The 18,406-nt window shown below is 40.8% G+C and overlaps 2 protein-coding genes across 7 annotated transcripts; both read right to left on the reverse strand.

The window, feature by feature from the left end:
* Positions 1-133: 133 nt before the first annotated feature.
* serbp1a (SERPINE1 mRNA binding protein 1a) lies at positions 134-5,930 on the reverse strand. Of its 4 annotated transcripts, none has more exons than XM_038295341.1 (9): positions 5,566-5,930; positions 4,183-4,366; positions 3,175-3,315; positions 2,955-3,023; positions 2,770-2,844; positions 2,461-2,632; positions 1,761-1,805; positions 1,485-1,661; positions 134-1,396 (listed from the first exon to the last, which is right to left on the reverse strand). In XM_038295341.1, the coding sequence occupies exons 1-9, from the start codon at positions 5,822-5,824 to the stop codon at positions 1,340-1,342; spliced, it is 1,179 nt and encodes a 392-aa protein (XP_038151269.1). In that variant the 5' UTR covers positions 5,825-5,930; the 3' UTR covers positions 134-1,339. The 4 variants fall into 4 exon arrangements, with proteins under 4 accessions (XP_038151269.1, XP_038151267.1, XP_038151270.1 ...); XM_038295339.1 differs by having other exon boundaries at positions 2,955-3,026; positions 5,566-5,929; XM_038295342.1 differs by having other exon boundaries at positions 2,461-2,629; positions 5,566-5,928.
* Positions 5,931-12,797: 6,867 nt separating this feature from the next.
* On the reverse strand, positions 12,798-17,439 carry hsd17b7 (hydroxysteroid (17-beta) dehydrogenase 7). Of its 3 annotated transcripts, none has more exons than XM_038295350.1 (9): positions 17,277-17,432; positions 15,572-15,778; positions 15,389-15,481; positions 15,100-15,214; positions 14,207-14,401; positions 14,011-14,124; positions 13,865-13,921; positions 13,690-13,788; positions 12,798-13,567 (listed from the first exon to the last, which is right to left on the reverse strand). In XM_038295350.1, the coding sequence occupies exons 1-9, from the start codon at positions 17,402-17,404 to the stop codon at positions 13,463-13,465; spliced, it is 1,113 nt and encodes a 370-aa protein (XP_038151278.1). In that variant the 5' UTR covers positions 17,405-17,432; the 3' UTR covers positions 12,798-13,462. The 3 variants fall into 3 exon arrangements, 2 of the variants coding, with proteins under 2 accessions (XP_038151278.1, XP_038151279.1); XM_038295351.1 differs by having other exon boundaries at positions 15,572-15,731; positions 17,277-17,382; XR_005281672.1 differs by lacking the exon at positions 12,798-13,567 and having other exon boundaries at positions 13,703-13,788; positions 14,015-14,124; positions 17,277-17,439.
* Positions 17,440-18,406: the final 967 nt, after the last annotated feature.

Genomic DNA, 18,406 nt, shown 5'->3' on the forward strand with positions numbered 1-18,406 from the left:
GAAAGTTATTCCACTAAAAATCTAAAAAAAAATCTCACTGTGGCAATTATTAGGATAGGAAACCATCATAAATGCATTAATTTTAAGATTTCAACTTTCAGTTCTTAACCCCCAGTGAAGAAAAAAAAAGACCTTTTGTTGACCACCTTTATTTACCGACAGAGGCCTAATAGCAGGGCTAGAATTCACACATTTTTAGAGCAATTCAGTTGTCCCACACTATGACAACTGTATTTCTTTCAGAGCAATTATGCAATGGTGCCATCATGGAAGCTACAGAGCAAGTCAACAGCAGAGGAAAACATCAGCACAGACTGAAACAAATCAAGGCCGAGCAGAGTTTATATCTGTAGAAGGATGCTGAGTGGAGTGTGTAAACGAAAGAGGGTCAGAGCAGTCTCATCTCAGCTGTCTGTGTTGGGGAGTTAAGACACCTCCTCGTCTCACAATCAAGAGGAAGGCAGCAACTGACTTGCACATGGCTGATGACCTAATAGGAGAATCGGAGGCAGAAATTTCTGACTATTATCCTTCTGATACAACAAAATACAAATGCTTCATAGCCTTTTAAACTTAAGATTAAAATTTAGAGGTATTCCAAATGTCTTCTGCAAAAATGACCTGCTTTTAAGAACATTTCAGTAAAAAACAAAATGAAACTTTAGATCGACTGCCTTTCTGTTTCTATTGAAGGCAGCATCTCTTCGAATCCCAGTGTTTTTCATGTGCACCATGGGAAATAGTCTTTGACTCTGAAAATAGTTGAGATTTACAGGCTGAAGATCATAGAACAGACCTCCTCTATAAAATATAAAACAATATCTCAGTGCTAAAGGAAGGAAATAACCCATAAATCTCAATGAAGTTGTAAATTAATCAGATAAACCTGTTGAGGCGGAGCTGGTGGAGCTCCACGGCGCCCAATCTTAAAGCGAACAAGCAACAGCACTCACCACGCCAAAAGATATCGGTATGCTTACATTTTCAAATGCATATTTTCAAGCAGCAATTACAAAACTTTATTAATGGACAATGCATAACCTCTGAAAAAAATACTGTATGAAAACATCCCTGCTACTTTGTTACAAAGTACAAAACCTCTACCAATAAGTTGCTCCAGAGTAGCAAGAAGTCCTTTTGTTTTTATGTTTTTTTTATGTTATTTTTTTTTTTTCATCTTTGTTTTGTTTTTATTGAATAAAACTCAGTCCTCACAGAGTGTCATCCTTATGACAGTCTTCGCCATCATTTGACTTTGCTGAAGGATCCAGGAACATGCAAGCCTCGTAGTGGAGGTGCTCAGGAGGCTCCTGAAGGCCTGAGGGTTAACAGCCAGAGCTTAAGCCAGGGCTGGGAAGGCCTCTGGGTCGTCCACGTTCGGCACAGACGTAGATGACTGCAAAGTGAGAGGGGAAGAAAAAACTAATTTAGGACGGAAATCACCCAAATGGGCCGAAGGTGGCGTTTCGCCGCAGCACACATACCCTTTCGGGTCTTCCACCACCCCGAGTTGGCCTAGGGGTCTCCCCGCGGCCGCGGCCTCCCCGGCCGCCGCGCGGTCCTCCACGCCCGCGCCCGGGACGGCCGAGATCTCCGAAGTTTATCTCCAGCTGGGACGTAATGTCGTTGGCTGGCTTCCGGAAGTGGTGCTCATCATCAAGCTAGAGTTGAAAAATAAAGAGGTTTTACCAATCAGAAGAATGTTTCCCGCCCCCAACAACCAACATGTTTAAATCATCGACTTCTGTTTAACGTTTTACCTTGGAATCATCAATGTCAAGATCAGTCAGATCGCCTTTCTTGTCCTGTGTGAGGAAAGTTTAAAATCATTAACACCTAATGATTTGCAGTCAAGAGATAAAACTGTCAGAGTTAGATCTATTGCATTTCTCAACAGTTAGATGGCAGTAATGCCCCTCCGGAAACAGAAGAAGAAGAACAACTTCTTCTTCAACTATAAACATCAAAATCTTCTCCACGCAACATTTTAAATAATGGCATTTTAAATAATAACACCGAAGTACAGCAATAATATTCAAGCATAACTTTCGGAATGTGATGGGCGCCGCCATTTTGATTTGCTTGATTTCCTCCTTCGTCTTGTGTTTTATGGCGGTTGGAAAACAACTTTTGGTGCATTACCGCCACCAACTGCTTGATTTCCTCCTTCAATACTGGCAGTAATACCGCAGATGGTCACTAGGAGGCGAGGAGTTGAGATAGCGTGATGTGTAAACGGTCTTCAGAACCGAGCTCGGCCTGGTTAACTGATCCGAGCTCGGACCGGTCTCGGCATGGATCGGGTTTTCAAGAGTAGTGTAAATGGGGTATTTGTTGTGGTAGCAAGATACTTAATACTATTCTGGGATTTGACCCAAAAGTTATACTGTGAAAATAGGATTTATTTAGAAAGCAGACAGTGAGGTGAGCTATAACACTAAAACCAAACGGTTGACCTACTTCAGCCTTGGACTTGTGAAGCACAAATCCTTTGTTCCAATCGGCTCCCTCGTTGGCCTTGCGGATGTTGAATTCTACCTTGGCCCGCTCTTTGTCCTGCATGGCCTTCCATTCATCCAGAGTCATCTCCTTAGGACCTTCTTCCTTCAGTTCTTCAACCTCATTCTCCCTTCAACACACACAAACGCAGGGCATCCACATTACAAACTCCTGTTACTGCTGTTTAGATATTTAACAAAACCATCTGAGGTTAAACACTGAATCATTTTAAAGGAAGTGTAGAAAGGTTGGGGGTGTTCAGGTACTAACTTGTTCTCAGAGTCAGCAGGTGGATGTTCCTCTCCCTCCGGGTTCTCCTCAGTGACGTTGGACTGATCAAGCTCACTAAAGATTATAAAAGAAAAATCAATGAAATCCTTCATATCTGAACTCAAACATAGAATTTACTTAAAGGACAACTTTAAAAGTATTCAAATTGTTACACAAGAACTCACTTTAGTTCATCTTTAACTGTGCCCCAGTTGTGAGATCCACTTCCGCCACGCTTGTCCTCACCTTTCAGACTACTGGAGAGGGAAAGAAAAGCCCCCCCAAAACATCAATCATGATCAAACGAGCTGCATCACAAAATGGCCAAAAACAAAAACACTCATTAAAAATAAAAAATGATACATCTTTGTTTCATCGCAGAGAAGAACACAAAGTAAAACTTACGATCGGTCACTGCCACTGTGTCTGTCAAATTCCCGTTTTCCTCTGGAGTCGAATCCGTCGCCGCGACCCACGCCGCGCCCTCTGCCGCCACGGCCTCCCCTGCCGCCACCACGTCCTCTCATTGGCCTATCACCAACAGGCCTGAGGGAAAAGAGCCCAGTAGAACAATGATGAAGGATGATATTGGCGTAATTTTTATCGAGTTTTACTTTTCCTTTTCTACTAGGGTGCAAAAGAAAAAAAAACAGATCATTTAAAATTCTATCAGCTACAGATTTAAACTCTTAATATTCATTCTTGTCCTTCTTTATTCGTCTCTAGATACATATCAGAACTTCAAATAAAATATCTGACAACTCATCTGCTTTATAATAGACAATATAAATGTTTAGCCCTTTTTTTATTGTCTTTAACACTTTTCGGCAAAAATAGCTACATGCAATCACAGGATTTTCTTTTATTTTACTAACAATATTAATATAAGTGAGATCCAACAGACAGTAATTTTGGTTAAAAAAAATTAAAGGGTAGAGAAACCTGTGTTTTTAATCCAACAGAGAATAAAGTAACTATCAAGATGGCCCCCATTTATACAAAGTCTCTAACCTTCACCTGAATTGTATTAAGCTTGGAAAACACCAAGGTATATCCTGGTGGCTCTTGCATTTATAGACCAGAAATGGTGAGAGTTTGTAGTTTTGATTAATTTATAGGAGGAGAAATAAAGGCAGATTGATTTAGAATTTCATCTGATAAATCAAAGCTCACTTAAATTTCCACCTTTGGCCCACTTCTGCTCTCAAATTAAGGTCACATGGGTTTTATAACCATCTACTTCAATTTTCTGACATTTGTGAGTACCAATGGATTTTTAAAATGCTCCATAAAACAGAATATATTTTACTTTAATACAAGTTTCACATAATTACTTTCTAACACAGACTGGGAATCAGAAAATCCTGTTTTTCCCCTCTTGTCACATGTGTCTTCTGGCAAGTCCAAACTCACTTCTCCACTGAGAATTCGCCGCCCTCAGGTTTCTCTGGAGCATCACCGGGAGGCCTCTCAAAGCGACGAGGCGGCCGTCTGTCCACGGGGCGTCTGTCTGCAGGGGGTCGCCCTTCTCCTTGGCCTCCCTGAGGTCTGGATCCTTCGCCCTCCGGTTTCCTGCCCATTCTCCTCATGCCAGCACCTAGGAGGAACCCCATGAGGGTGATTAGATGACCAGCAGGACTGCTAGATCTGCACCCACCTTCCAAGTCAAAGATACATTGTTCTGCTTAAGTGGAGCAAAAAATCCCAATTAATGTGTCTAAAAAGAAGGAGGAGGAGCTTATTTGATTAGTAGAACCTATTCAAAATGTCTCCCTTTTAAACTTTGCATCCCTCATATTTCTGGCAGTTATTTCACCAGATCTAATCAGAGTATTACTGACCCAGTTTCCCCCCTAACTAGACTGGGAGACACCCTCCCAGGGTAACAAGTCCCACCCATTGACTAAATCACCAGATACCGAAATAGATCCACTACACAGCAGCTGGTTGTCCACCATCACTGCACCTGTCTCATCCTTTCTCAGGCACATAAATATGACCCAACATGTCAGCCCCACGTGATCAAAAACTACCTGCAAAGGAGCTTTTAAAACCGGTTTAACCACGAACATCAAAAGTTACATTCACTTTTTAGCACAAGTCAACACATATTGTGGATCATTTTAAGCAAAATGGAGGCCATAAAATATTTTAATTAGGTCAGTGACATGTGGCTGATCGACCGCGTGCAAAGTGTTTATTGTGCGCCAATAGGAAGCTGGACAGTGGAGGCTGAGACCTAACACGCCCTGCGCGGCTCCAGCCACGAGGTTTAGCTCCAGCCGCGCGACGCCGCTCCTCATGCCTGCAGAGAAATCCGCCAAAACAAAAAGAAACTGAAATAAACTAACGTCGACCTATTTGTTCCTACACGTGCTCCCTCACGCACGTGCTGCTGCGATTATCGCAGCATATTTTACGCTAACGATTAATAAAGCAATCGATTAGAAATGAAATTCGGCGGTTGCAGCAACAGGTAGCTTAGAGTCGCTCGTTGGCAGAATAAGGGGTTAAATGGGGCACGCGAGTCAGGCTCTGTGATCCACCAGGCCCGCTGGGGGGGGCAGCCTGCAGCCACCTGGGCCGCAAACTGTTTATCTCTGAGTAGCAGGAGCTAAACGAGCCGCCTGCCTCCATTCTGTTGGAATAAATGTCCTTCATGCTGATGCCATTCAACCAAAGCAGCTCGAAGCGGTTCAGTTGACCTCATGTCACCGAGCCCGTTTATAACCGAATTAGCCTGTTAGCTTGCTGCTGTTTGACTATAAGAAACCCAAAACCTGGACTAAATGTTACCATCTTTCTTGAGTGGCACTGGAACCTGAGTTTCCTCCTTTTTATCAGTCAGTGGGGCCTTCCTTTCTTTCTGGGACTCCTTCTTGGGCTGCTTGGCAGCCTGCGCTGCTGTCTTGGCGGCACCAGGAACCGCAGCCTCCTTCTTCTTCTTAACTTCGGCTTGCTTCAGCAGCTCGAACGGATCCGACTCGTCGTCAAATAACTGGTCGAACCGATTGGTTATGGCGCAGCCAAAACCTTCTTGCATTTGTCCGGGCATGATGGCGCCCCTTCAGCAGGATTTTCCTCCGATTCTACGAGGCTTGGTGCGAGCACTTCGCTAGATGAAGCCACAAGATGGCTGGGAAAGGACTTTCTTCTCTTCCGGCACGGTAGACATCCGGGGCCTCAGAGTTGGCGCGGGTGGGTTGTGTAGTTTCTGTGGAAACCCGTAGCCATGGTAGCAGTCGGCGTCTAGAGAAAATAAAAACTCGACTACCCACAATGCACCTGGTTTGAACCGCTTGCAAATAAAAGCATGGTCGCCCTGGTTTGCACTGTGTTGTTGTTTTGACTCTGAGGAAAGCTCTATTTAGTTGTCAGAAATGCTTTCCTCAGCACTTACAGAATTAAACTAACTTATGAACAGCATTTTTTTTGTATCCTTGGCGAATTAAATAAAAGAAAGCTACTAATATTTGAGCTCAAACTGTTTAAGTAAAAGACAAGAAGTTAAGTCAGAATTTAACAGTTTCGACAGTCCACAAAATCTGTTGGTTTTTAAACCTTGCAACAAGTGAAAAACGTTCCATACTTGTCTCTGGCTGCACCATGGCTTTCATTAGTAGTTTTCAACAAGCTGACTGCAATAGTTTAATTTGGTAATTTCAGAGTCAACCATGAATTTGATGAGCATTTTCCTCAAATGTGTTTCTTTCAATTCAGCTCATTTCTATAGCGCCAATTCACAACACATGTCATCTCAAGGCACTTTACAGTTCACCAGATCATCCAGTCAGATTGATTCAGTTTTCTATCTAAGGAAAACCAGTTGATTGCATCGACTCATTGACTACAAGGCAATCCCTCACACTAAGCATGCTTATAGCGACAGTAGAGAGAAAAACTCCCTTTAAACAGGAAAAAAACTCCAGCAGAACCAGGCTCAGTGTGAGCGGCCATCTGATTAGGCTGACTGGGGTTCAAAGAGACAGAAGCAGAGATACAAAAAGCAGCTGTAAAAGGCGGCCCCGTCCAGGAAACACACAGCCAGGCAGACGAGCTCCGAGCCAGCTCCAATGTCGGAGGATGAAGAGAGCACATCCAGCCAGTCAGAGAAACAGGACTTCCCTGAAAAACAGGCCAAGCTCCAACACCTATAAACAAAGGTGATGATGGCAGCAGCACAGCTGATATTTCTCTCCAGGATGGAGTCACAGCCAATCAGGAAAAGACCAGATGAATCTACTATGAGAAAAAGCAGAGAGAGCAGAACGTTAGAGATTGAACGAACAGATTCTGCAGAGTGGGAGAATAGAGATAGAATAAAGCAGAATGATGAAATAGGGGTCCCTATGTCCTCCAGCAGTCTAAACCTATAACAGCATACCTATAGAGATGCTCAGGATAACCTGAGCCACTCTAACTATAAGCTTTATCAAAAAGGAAAGTTTTAAGCCTAGCCTTAAAAGTAGACAGGGTGTCTGCCTTGTGGAGAGGAACCTGATAACTAAAAGATCTGCCTCCCATTCTACTTTTAGAAATTCTAGGAACCACTTGTAATCCTGCAGACTAAGAGGGTAGTGCTCTTTTAGGAAAATAAGGAACAATCAGAAAAAACAGATGGAGCTTGGCCATTTAAAGCTTTATATGTGAGAAGGAGGATTTTAAATTCTATTCTGCATTCAACAGCAATGGAGATAAGATAGAAGAGATTTGATCTCTCTTTTTCATCTCATCAGAACTCTGGCTGCAGCATTTTGGATCAGCTGAAGGCTTTTAACTACAATTTGTGGACTTCCTGATAGTAAAGAATGACAATAGTGCAGCTTTGAAGTAACAAATGCATGGACTAGTTTCTCAGCATCACAAAAATAACACCAAGATTTTTTACTTTATTGTGCAATGTTGCAGCATACAGGATCAGTTTTTCTATTGGAGTTAAAATGAGATGGCTGGTTCAGTTAAGCAATGGGTTATGTGCAGTGATGGGAGTAGCGGCGTTATTTTGTCGTCCACTCTAAGCAGGTGGCTTTAGGAACGCACAGCGAGTTTTTGGGTGCCGGGTGGTGAGGGTCACGGCGGCGAGAAACGCAAAAGTAACGCAATAGTTACTTTTACTAATAACTAGTTACTTTTATTGTGGAGTAACTCAGTAACTCAGTTACATTTTGGGAGAAGTAACTAGTAAATATAACTAATTACTTTTTCAAAGTAACGTGCCCAACACTGGTTATGTGTTGATTTGTTTATATTTGTGTCTCAAAATGACCCAGTAATGAAAGATTATTTGTTTCATGTAGGGGTGAAGCTGTTGTTTTTAAATTGTGTTGTGTTCATGATGCTACAGGATTCCAAGCCTTTATACACTATTCAAAAAATTAAAGGAATACTTTATAATCAGAGTCAAGTTACTTAAACTTCTGGGATATTGATTTGGTCAAGTAAGCAGCAGCTGCTTGGGTGTTAATGAAACTAACAACAGGTGCACTAGAGGGGCAACAACGAGACAGCCATCAAAACTGGAATGGTTTTACTGTTGGAGGCCCCTGACATTTTTTCCCCTCCTCATCTTTTCTGACTCCTTTTCACCAGTTTTGCATTTGGCTAGGGTCACTGTTACTACTGTTAGCATGAGGCTCTACCTGGATCCTACAGAGGTTGCACAGGCAGTCCAACACCTCCAGGATGGCACCCTGTGCTTTTCACAGATGAGAGCAGGTTCACCCTGAGCACATTTGAGAGACGTGAAATGGTCTGGAGAAGCCGTGGAGAACGTTATGCTGCCTGTAACATCATTCAGCATGACCGGTTTGGTGGTGGGTCAGTGATGGTCTGGGGAGGCATATCCATGGAGGGACGCACAGACCTATACAGGCTAGACAACGACACCCTGACTGCCATTAGGTATCGGGATGAAATCCTTGCATGCATTGTCAGACCCTATGCTGGTGCAGTGGGTCCTGGGTTCCTCCTGGTGAATGAGAATGCCCGGCCTCATGTGGCGACAGTATGCAGGCAGTTCCTGGAGGATGAAGGAATTGATACCATTGATTGGCTCCCACACTCACCTGACCTAAATCCAATAGAGCACCTTGGGGACGCAACCTCATACCGTCCAGGAGCTCAGTGATGCCCTGCTCCAGATCTGGGAGGAGATACACCAGGATGGTGATATCTGTCGTCTCATTAGGAGCATGCCCCGACGTTGTCAGGCATGCATACACGCACATGGAGGCCATACAAATGACTGAATACCATTTTGAGTTGCTGCAATGAAATTTCAGCAAAGTGGACTAGCCTGCCGCATCATTTTTTCACTGTAATTTTTGGGGTGTCTTTGAATGCAGCCCTCTGTAGGTTGATAATTTTCATTTCCATCAAATTATGTGTCTGAATAAGGCATTTAATTCCAGTTAAAGTCCCCCAAACAAACTCCACACCTTTTATTATGATGCTACAAGACAGATTTTTTTTTCTGAGATAACTTCTAAACAACTGGTTGTCTTCCTGCGTCAAAGTCTATTGCTGAAATAATCCAATTAATTGTTTTTAATTAATAGTCTAAATAATTCTGTTTTACCTATTTTACCAATTTTGCTGAGAGAACATTCCCTTCAGAAAGGTAATTAAGCCAAAATTACATGCATTTTGCATTTAAGATTAAAAACCTTTGTCATACAGTGTTTTTCAACCCTGGTTCTCAAGGCACACTGCTCTGCATGTTTTGGATGTTTCTGAGCTTCAGCACACCTGATTCAGATGATTGCAGTTCAGCAAAGCCTGATAATCTGCTATCAATTGGTAACAAATCTGTGGAAGCTGAGAAACATCTAAAACATGCAGGGCAGTGTGCCTTGAGGGCCAGGGTTGAAAAACACTGATCTAAACAAATAAAACAAAGCTAGTGTTTATTATCTATTGTGTGTTATAAATGAAAGATGTAATTTAAATACACCAGAAGGGTTTAATATTGCTTGGATACCATTATGCTTTTTGATTTTGAAAAATGTTCGTTTAAAATTCAAAATGCAAATGCAAGTGATACTTTATACACTTTTTATTTTTAAACCTATGACTATTTTCTCTTATAGGCAGCTGTGTTGGTTTTATTGAGGCAAGAAGCTTATCAATGTTATCATTTACCGACTTATGTAGATGAAGATCTTATAGGTCTTTCCAATGTGGCTAAAATGAGCTGTTCTTTGTGTCAAATTAATTCACCTCTATGGAAGAGGATCAGTTAACTGATTTTTAAATTTTATTTCAGTTTAGTATGGGGAAAAAAGTCAGAATTCTGACTTTAATCTCAGAATTCTGACAATAAAAAAAAGTCAGAATTCTGACTTTTTCCCACCATAGTAAACTGAAATAAAATTTAAAAATCAGTTAACTGTTTTTCCCAGTGGCCCTAATCCTCTTCCGCAGTGAAATAATGAACGTCTTCATATTTAAGAAATGTAGCCTAGTCTAATTAAAACATTTATCTGCAGTACAGAAACGTTCAGATTATATTCTCAGGGCAATAAATAACCATTATTTTATTATTTGAAAGCTTGCTTTAGCGTTTTTTTTTTCTCTTGCTTATCAGAAGCCCATCCCCCCTGAAACCATGGTCAGCATGATGCACTAAGAGTCGCTTCTAACCACCACCTTCTCTAGTTCTGCGGCTCTCCTCACAGGAAAATGACGCCTTCAGTCACCAAAGCTATGATAGAGTCCTATGCGCTGATGGTCATGGTTATGGGGACATTTTTCATCTACTTCTGTGGAATGGTTTGGGCTTTTTCCAACCCGAAAGAGAGCGGAACTGAGGAAGAGTGCGGCTCTGGAAACCAAAGTGAGGAGCGCGCGGAGCACCGCTGGATGCGCGCGCCAACTTCTCCACCGCGGGATTTCAGGTGCGCCGCCGCTCTGCATGCGCCTGCAGCGCCGTGCATCGTAGAGACGCTCAGCCAGAGCACATATATGAACTTCTGGGATGAAGATGATGACGATGATGACTGTCTGCTGTCGAACAGCGCTGCCTTTTGTCTCAGTGATTTGGGGATTAATAACCAGATTTCAGACAATTCCTCCTGGATTGCATGAATGATGTGAATCATGGATAACCACTTAAAACCGGTAATATTTTATCTTTTTTTTTTTTTTTATAAATGTACAAAATTCACTCAGGGGATGAAGGCCTATTGCATGTTTTGTACCTTTTGTTGTACAATGCTTGGCTCTGTTTCACCATCACCTCATACCTGAATGAAATCAAATTAGCTTTTAATCTGATAATATTTAAGCCTATTCTGGTGGAAATTCAGATACCAATCTCTAAATGATGAGGGATTTAATGCACCAGAAAAACAACTTCCTTTTTATTAAACTATTTTTATTTATTTTTTGTTGTGTAAACCTAACCTGGTAGTAGCCAGATTGATATGTCTAGAACTGAGTTGAGTTCTATGTTATCTGCTGAGAGACTGAAAACTCAGATCTCGGGACAACCCAGCTTGTAGAGCAAGGTTAGAAGCTTTTACCCCTATAGTTTTTGAACAGTGTCATGCGTTTGTATTTGCCTCCATTTACTCTATTGTCCATGGGTCTAGACAGGAACCAACCTCTAGATTTTTTTGCTGTTGGCAAGCAGTGCATTAATAGGAAAATTGTATTCTCCCTTATGGTGAAGGATGTTGTTTTTCTGGGTGGATCATCTCAATAAGTGGTCCTCCTAATTGTCAATCATGCCTGTGATTTTTTTTACGTAAGACCATCCTATGTGATCGTTCCCATTTTCACTTCCCTGTGGTGAGTCTGACATAGTGGAAAAATTGCAAATATTCTTTTGGAAAGTAAGCTTGTATAAGCGATGAGTGACAGCAACTTTTAAACAGAGTTTGCACGAGGAGAAATTGGCTCCCAGGCGTTTAATAGGCATTCCCTCTCGGGAGCGGATACAGGGAGGTGCATGTGCATGTTTTTTTGTTAAAGGAATAGTACACCCAAAACATGATTAGCCTTCATTTTCTACTCACCCCCATGCTGAACAACACTCTGGAGTACTTTTCTGATATCTCAAATGCATCTGGAGATCTGGGAGGCTTCTTGCTGTCTGCTGACATTCAAATAATGGAGGTCTATGGCGCCCGAGGCAGAAAGGTCCATAAAAGTCGACAAAAAACGTTTCAATATTCCTCCATACTGCTCGTCCAATGTATTCCAAGTGTCCTGAGTGGGTAGCGTCCATAATTTACTCGAAACAAAGTCATTTAGAATGTTTTTAGAGCATAAACAGTAGTGTATAGGATTTCCTAAAAGCTCGTTCACGAGTCTACGGAAACCGCGGCAGACCAAACCAGATGAAAGTGCGCATTCAGCGTCTGCTCTGCCAATAATGCAAGCGTAGAAGAAGAAATGTGCTGTTTACCTGTGCAAAGAAAGAAACAACGAAAGAAAAATGCAGGACTTCAGTGTTGAGGAAGAGCATAAGTTCTTTGCCGAGCTGAATGCGCACTTTCATCTGGTTTGGTCTGCCGCAGTTTCCGTAGACTCGTGAACGCGCTTTTAGGAAATCCTATACACTACTGTTTATGCTCTAAAAACATTCTAAATGACTTCGTTTCGAGTAAATTCTGGATGCTACCCACTCAGGACACTTGGAATACATTGGACGAGCAGTATGGAGGAATATTGACACGTTTTTTGTGGACTTTTATGGACCTTTCTGTCTCGGACACCATAGACCTCCATTATTTGAATGTCAGCAAGAAGCCTCCCAGATCTCCAGATGCATTTGAGATATCAAAAAAGTACTCCAGAGTGTTGTTCAGCATGGGGGTGAGTAGAAAATGAAGGCTAATCATGTTTTGGGTGTACTATTCCTTTAAAGTGTCAAATATTTGCGAAAAATCCTTCACTATACCTTCAAGGACAAAAGACAATTTGTAGATGGACTAAGATGATTTATGTGTAAAATGAGTAATTAATAATACTTTCTCCTTTGGCAGATGAATGCACTTTTTTAAAGAACATTTTCACTTTCTTTCTTTTTTTTAGATCACTTTTTTATTTTAATATTTTTTTTGCATTACTCTTTGCTCTGTCCCCCATGCGGAACCACGGGCCCCTCTCTGCCCCCCTGGTAAATTTCGTCTAGAACCGCCCCTACTGCTGCCCACTGATAGAATCACCAGCAATTCATTGCCTACAGATGTCAGAATAATGAGTCCAGCCTGTGTCCTTTAATCAGTCAAAATAAAGCTGCTCTGGGAAGGAACAAACTCCAGCTGTATAGCCACATCTGTCCCATGAGCAAGGTGGTGGCAGCATCATGCTGTGGTTATCTTTTTTAAGCAAGGGCTGGAAAGGTTATCTTTTCTTATCCAGTATGGCTGATCTTGGGATAAATAGAGCTCGGATATGTAGTTGTCTCTCGCTGTAGAATGCTGATAAAGAATGTAATCAAATTACAGCAAAGTAAACGTTGCCGTATGCAAATGCAATTCACACTTTTAAAATGTTTGTTTGTTCGATAATCATTCAGTTTTGCTGGTCTAACACATTAAATCCCAATATAAATCTAGTAAAGTTTTTGGTTGCATATTGGTTAACAGGTTATGAATTCTTCTGCAAGCTGCTTGAGAAAAATAGCTTAATTTTTCCTTCGGTGTGGAAGATGTATCATTTAGCTTCTTCAGCTCCTCTGAAGGGATCAGCAGGTGGAATTTTCATTCTCTGACAGTTTATCCCTCATCTTACGTTCAAGTTGAAGTAATTTCATATATAAGGACTCTGATGTTTCCAAAGTAATATCCATCTGCGAATTGGAAAAGATTAAAAAGATGTAAGTTTTTTTTTTTTACAGATTATTAGACATATATTAAAAACAGATCAGCTGTGTCTGTAGATTTAAAGAACATTTACAGATAATTGCTTCACCTTCTGTGGTTGTGTGTAGTTGTTTCCGAGCACCGATGTTAAGCTGTGATATTTAGCAAATGGGTCCAGAGACTCAGGCTTTTGCCTAAATAGCCAAAACTGCCAAAAAAGACAGAGAAAGCAGTTTGAATATTTAAAAATCTGTTTCTGAGGATAAGAACCTGTTCTTACCCACCAGAGCTTCAGATCCATTATAAGGCGTGAGAGTAAAAGTGTTGGTGAAGGCTCGTATCTAGTGGAGGGAAAAAGAAATGTTTGTTTTTACTGAGGATAAAAGCATTGTTGTCCTCATACTCCATGAAGCAGAACCAGCGAACCTACCAACCAGAATACGGGCATGAGCAGCGTCCACAGAAAGGCCGGGAACGATGGTAGGATGCCGTAGGTCAGATTGGTCATCACAAAACCAGGACAGATGACAGATGAGTATAAGCCCTAACATTAGAAATACGTGATTGCATTTTATTAGCAGTAAATGGAAAAACACAAACATATGTTTTTTGTCCTGAGAGTTGACCTGTTTGTTGTAGTGTTGATTGAGAGCCAAGCTGAGCAGATCCGTCGCATATTTGGAGGAGCTGTAAGGCTGAGTGCCTTTCTGGTGCTGTATGTCCTCAAGGTTAAAGGCAGAACGGTGAGCGTTACTAGAGGAGGTCCAAACCAGCCGAGAGGTCCGGTTTGGGTGGTACAGAACCGGCTCCAATTCCCTAACCTGGGTCAAAACAAAAAGTCAATATGCAGAATGCACACCCAAATATAAGAACCCACTCATTTCCCTTTGATCAGCTCTGAGTAGAAAGTGGCATAAAGTGGTAAAAACTAAGGATTTTAGCGTCGCTTTAATGCGTCCAAACTAAGACGTAAAAATCTTTTTTGGAATCAGTCAAAAGGAAATGATTTTGGTTTACTCTTTGGAGTTGAATGAACATTAGAAAAATGTTTGGGTTATATATGCTTTAATGTATAAATAGGAAAAACTCTCATAATCATTTTGCTAAATTTTTTTGAAAATTATTCCAAATAGACATTAAAAGGCATGACATTAAAGAAAAACTATTTTTTTGCTCCATAAATGAATCAGTTTCAATTGTTAAACTACAGCGATAACATAGATCATACTCCATATAGCCAGGAAACTTGGATTGCAGCCGTACACAAACATAAATTCCCCTGCAAAATCAAATTGAGTTGAATAATGTCTGCGGTGACCTTAAGCTCTCAGTGTGATGTTAATTTTTAATGAGGACAGTTGCTAAGTGACAGATGGATTCAGTATCAGTTTTATTTTTCTCATCAAGGACACACAAGCCGACTAGAACAATCCTGCCTGCAGATACACGGGGGGCGGGGGGGTTACTGGAAACAAACAAACAGTTGCTGACTATTTATAGGTCTAAAACCCCTGCTTACAAGAAGGAAGTGACCAAAGAGGTTGGTGACAAAAACTTGCTGCAAACCATCAGGAGTGACACCATCTGTCTGAGTCAGAATCCCCTCCCCGGTGGCAAACATGGTGACGACATTGCTGTAAGCACATGTTTGATGTTGGTCAAAAAATTAATATTTTTTAAAAGACAAATCTAATTTTTAAATAGCGCTACATTATTTGTTTCTTTGATTTTAATTTTAATGCTTTTTCCACATCTTTATCATGGTTGGAAACAAATCAGTAGGTGACTGTAAGTCTTTAGGAATGTACCTTGAAAAGAGGCCTTTAAAAAAGGCCTTTACATCAAATGTTGGGTTAGGCATGAATCCCGCATTAAGGTAGAGGTAGTCCAGATGATCATACCTGAAAATGACAGAAAAATAATATCCTCTAAAGGTAAACAGCTTTTTGTTTTGTTGAAACTGCATCAGTGTGGTTTTTCCATCCTCCCACCTGGCTTTGACTTCCTTTGCAGCAATGAGAACCGAGGAAATGCTGCTAGTGTCCATCTGCAGCAGGTCGACGTTGGCTGCGGGGTGAGAGGCGAGGAGGTCAGAGCGTGCGGCCTGAGCTCGCTGCATGTTCCTGCAGGCCAGACAGAGATGGAGACTCTCTGCGTGCAATGAAAGGAGACGCTGACACAGAGCCAGCCCGATACCACTGCAGGGAGACAGATTGTTTTAATAATGCAGCTATACAATGAAATATTTTAAAACTTACCGAATTCATGGTAAAATTTGATTACACTAGAATTTTTTTCTATTTATTGCTGTATGTATAAAAATCAAATAGTGGATCGACTTGCCAATAACACAAATATCCAATATTCCACAGAAAGCTGAAAGCACCATGCCGGCCTAAGTCCTAACAGCTCTAATTAACCATAAATATTTTTTTACTGATTTAAAAAGAACAAACTTAGACTTTTGAAGTATCAGTGATGCATTAAAAAGAAGTTAGAGGATGCATAGAAGCTAAAAATATTTTTTCCCTTTAAGTATTATCTAAAACTTGTCTGTGGTGCATTCAGGAAACTACAACAGAGTTAGACCTCAGCAGGTGCTGCTCATTTTGCTGCTTCTCCATTGTGTACAACAGCAACTCTTTTGATTGCATGTGTGACTCTGGAGCTGTGAAAGGTCGAAAGAGCAAATGGTCCTGGTGTAATTCAGAAGATACCACAAAGTAGGGGTGGGTATTGCCAAAGAAGTTACGATTCGATTCAAATCACGATTCACAGGCCACGATGCGATTCTATCACGATGTATCACGATACTTGAATTATTGCGATGCATTGCAATATTTTGTCCTCCATGTTTTGTTTTTTAATGACTCGGCGCAGTATCCCGCGGCCGGAAATGCTTGTGACACAAGGCAGCATGCGTCAACACATCCGCAGCGACATCTACTGGACTGGAAGTTGTATTACACTTGTTTTTGGCTGATGTTCGCCAACCATTCATGCAATTTTATTTATTCATTTTTTTTTAATTAATAATCGATACTTGGCATCAAGAATCGATGCAGTAGATCACGAAAATTAGAATCACGATGCATCATCATGACGATTATTTTGCACACCCCTACCACAAAGGCTAAAAAAGGAAAAGTTCTCTTATTTTATTTTTTGCACTGTTAATCTCTAACTGTTTACGGATTGTGTTGGCTTTGAAGATGTTGGAGAGTTTAGAGTTCTTTAGAAAATGCATGCTATAAATTTTTAATTCTAATTACTAACATATGATAAAGACTGTCTAAGATGTACATTTTTACTGATATAGTCTTTGGTTTATAGTATAGGGAATCTGCGTCACCATGACAACTGACACATACCCAGTGTTGCATCGCCTCTGCTCCTGTTTTCTATAATTAATGAACATGCATGGCAAAAGGTTTCAAATAAATATGTTCAGTCTGTTGGTTCTTAAAGACAGGCAAGTGCTCAGCCTATCAAACTTAGTGTAAACCCATGCAAAAGTTTTTGGATCTGAAGTTAAGATTCTGACCTAAAAAATTTACTTTAATGGAAAATATTATTTATTATTGAGCCTAAAATAATTGGCCTTTGTTTCAGTACCAGTCTGCAGACAGATTATTTCTTTGATTTTCAGATGTGAGCATTGATTGAAGCAGTAGTAGATATAAGTTTAGTTGTTACCTGTTAGCTCCTGTCACCAAAACCACCTTTCTCATCTTGATCAAACCTAAAGTTGAAACACAGTGGCGACACTGGGGGAAAAGTCGTGAGTCTGGTTCAGGAACTGGTTTCCTTCTCTGTGGTGTCATTGTTCAGCCTCACCTCCTTGTTCTGTTTGGAGAGCGTCACAACAATCCAGCCAATAGGATCTTAATACCGCTCAGCTCAGCCTGAAAGGCTCCGCCCTCTGTGAAATATTTACTAGATCCCAGAAAGAAAGAAAAAAATCCTGATCATGGTGAGGATTCCTACGTAGACTTTTATTTGGGTTTTCTTCATTGCAGCGTAACTTTTGGTTACAACCTATATATAAAACAAATCTCATGAAAATGCAGACATTTCAATACAAAAATATGCCAAAAATAAAAACACTAGGATTTATTTAGACCTTTTTACATTTCTTTTCATTTGTTACTAAACCAAAATTAGAATGGACTCGATAAAATGTATTTAAAGATGAAGCTCGCTAACATGTTTCTCAATATAAACCTGAGCTGAGTATCTTTAATGTTTTGGTCCTGATAAGTAGAAAAAGAAGCACAGTTTGAAATGAAGATGATAAATAGTTAAGACAAAGAGTACATTTAAAAACTTTAGAAAAAGGCTGCATGAATTCTAGATGCACCAGTAAAAGATGAGCTCTAAATTAGAACATTGATTAACTATTTTAAACTAATTAAAATTGATCTTCATCAGCTTTTCCAGTTATCCAAGAAAATGCATTATCATGGCAAAAGTCCTAATTGTACCTGCTTCCATGACAACTAGAAAGAGAAACATCTCGAACCAGATTTCTTGCACATTTTCCATGACCAGATTCCATGCTTTTCCAAACTTGCCTCATTCGTGACCCATTTCTCTGGTGTTGCGACAAACGTTTACCTTAAATATACATCACATATCGCTGTGCAGATCAGGAATGGATGGAAATAAATCCATGTTTCCATCCTCCTCAAAAACTTTATTCCTACCTACAGACAGACTGGGAAACAGAGCAAACTTCCAACTTTTCCCGACTGTAGGAAGGGAAGCTCTTCAGATCACTGACCGGTTTCTAACCACACCTGCTGGCGTCATGCCTCTGAACCAAC

This window comes from Cyprinodon tularosa, unplaced genomic scaffold, assembly GCF_016077235.1.
Source record: "Cyprinodon tularosa strain WSP-4 unplaced genomic scaffold, ASM1607723v1 ctg353, whole genome shotgun sequence".
Taxonomy (NCBI): domain Eukaryota; kingdom Metazoa; phylum Chordata; class Actinopteri; order Cyprinodontiformes; family Cyprinodontidae; genus Cyprinodon; species Cyprinodon tularosa.

Bases quoted from the DNA above. Each gene is read 5' to 3' on its own strand.
- serbp1a (XM_038295339.1), bottom strand. From the start codon at position 5,824: ATGCCCGGACAAATGCAAGAAGGTTTTGGCTGCGCCATAACCAATCGG. The intron at 3,027-3,174 runs GTAAGTTTTACT...TTCCCTCTCCAG, and splicing joins CACAGTGGCAGTGACCGATC to TAGTCTGAAAGGTGAGGACA. The intron at 1,397-1,484 runs GTATGTGTGCTG...CTCACTTTGCAG, and splicing joins GTGGTGGAAGACCCGAAAGG to TCATCTACGTCTGTGCCGAA.
- hsd17b7 (XM_038295350.1), bottom strand. From the start codon at position 17,404: ATGACACCACAGAGAAGGAAACCAGTTCCTGAACCAGACTCACGACTT. The intron at 15,779-17,276 runs GTAACAACTAAA...GTCTCCCTGCAG, and splicing joins TTGGTGACAGGAGCTAACAG to TGGTATCGGGCTGGCTCTGT. The intron at 13,568-13,689 runs GTGAAGCAATTA...TCCAATTCGCAG, and splicing joins ACTACACACAACCACAGAAG to ATGGATATTACTTTGGAAAC.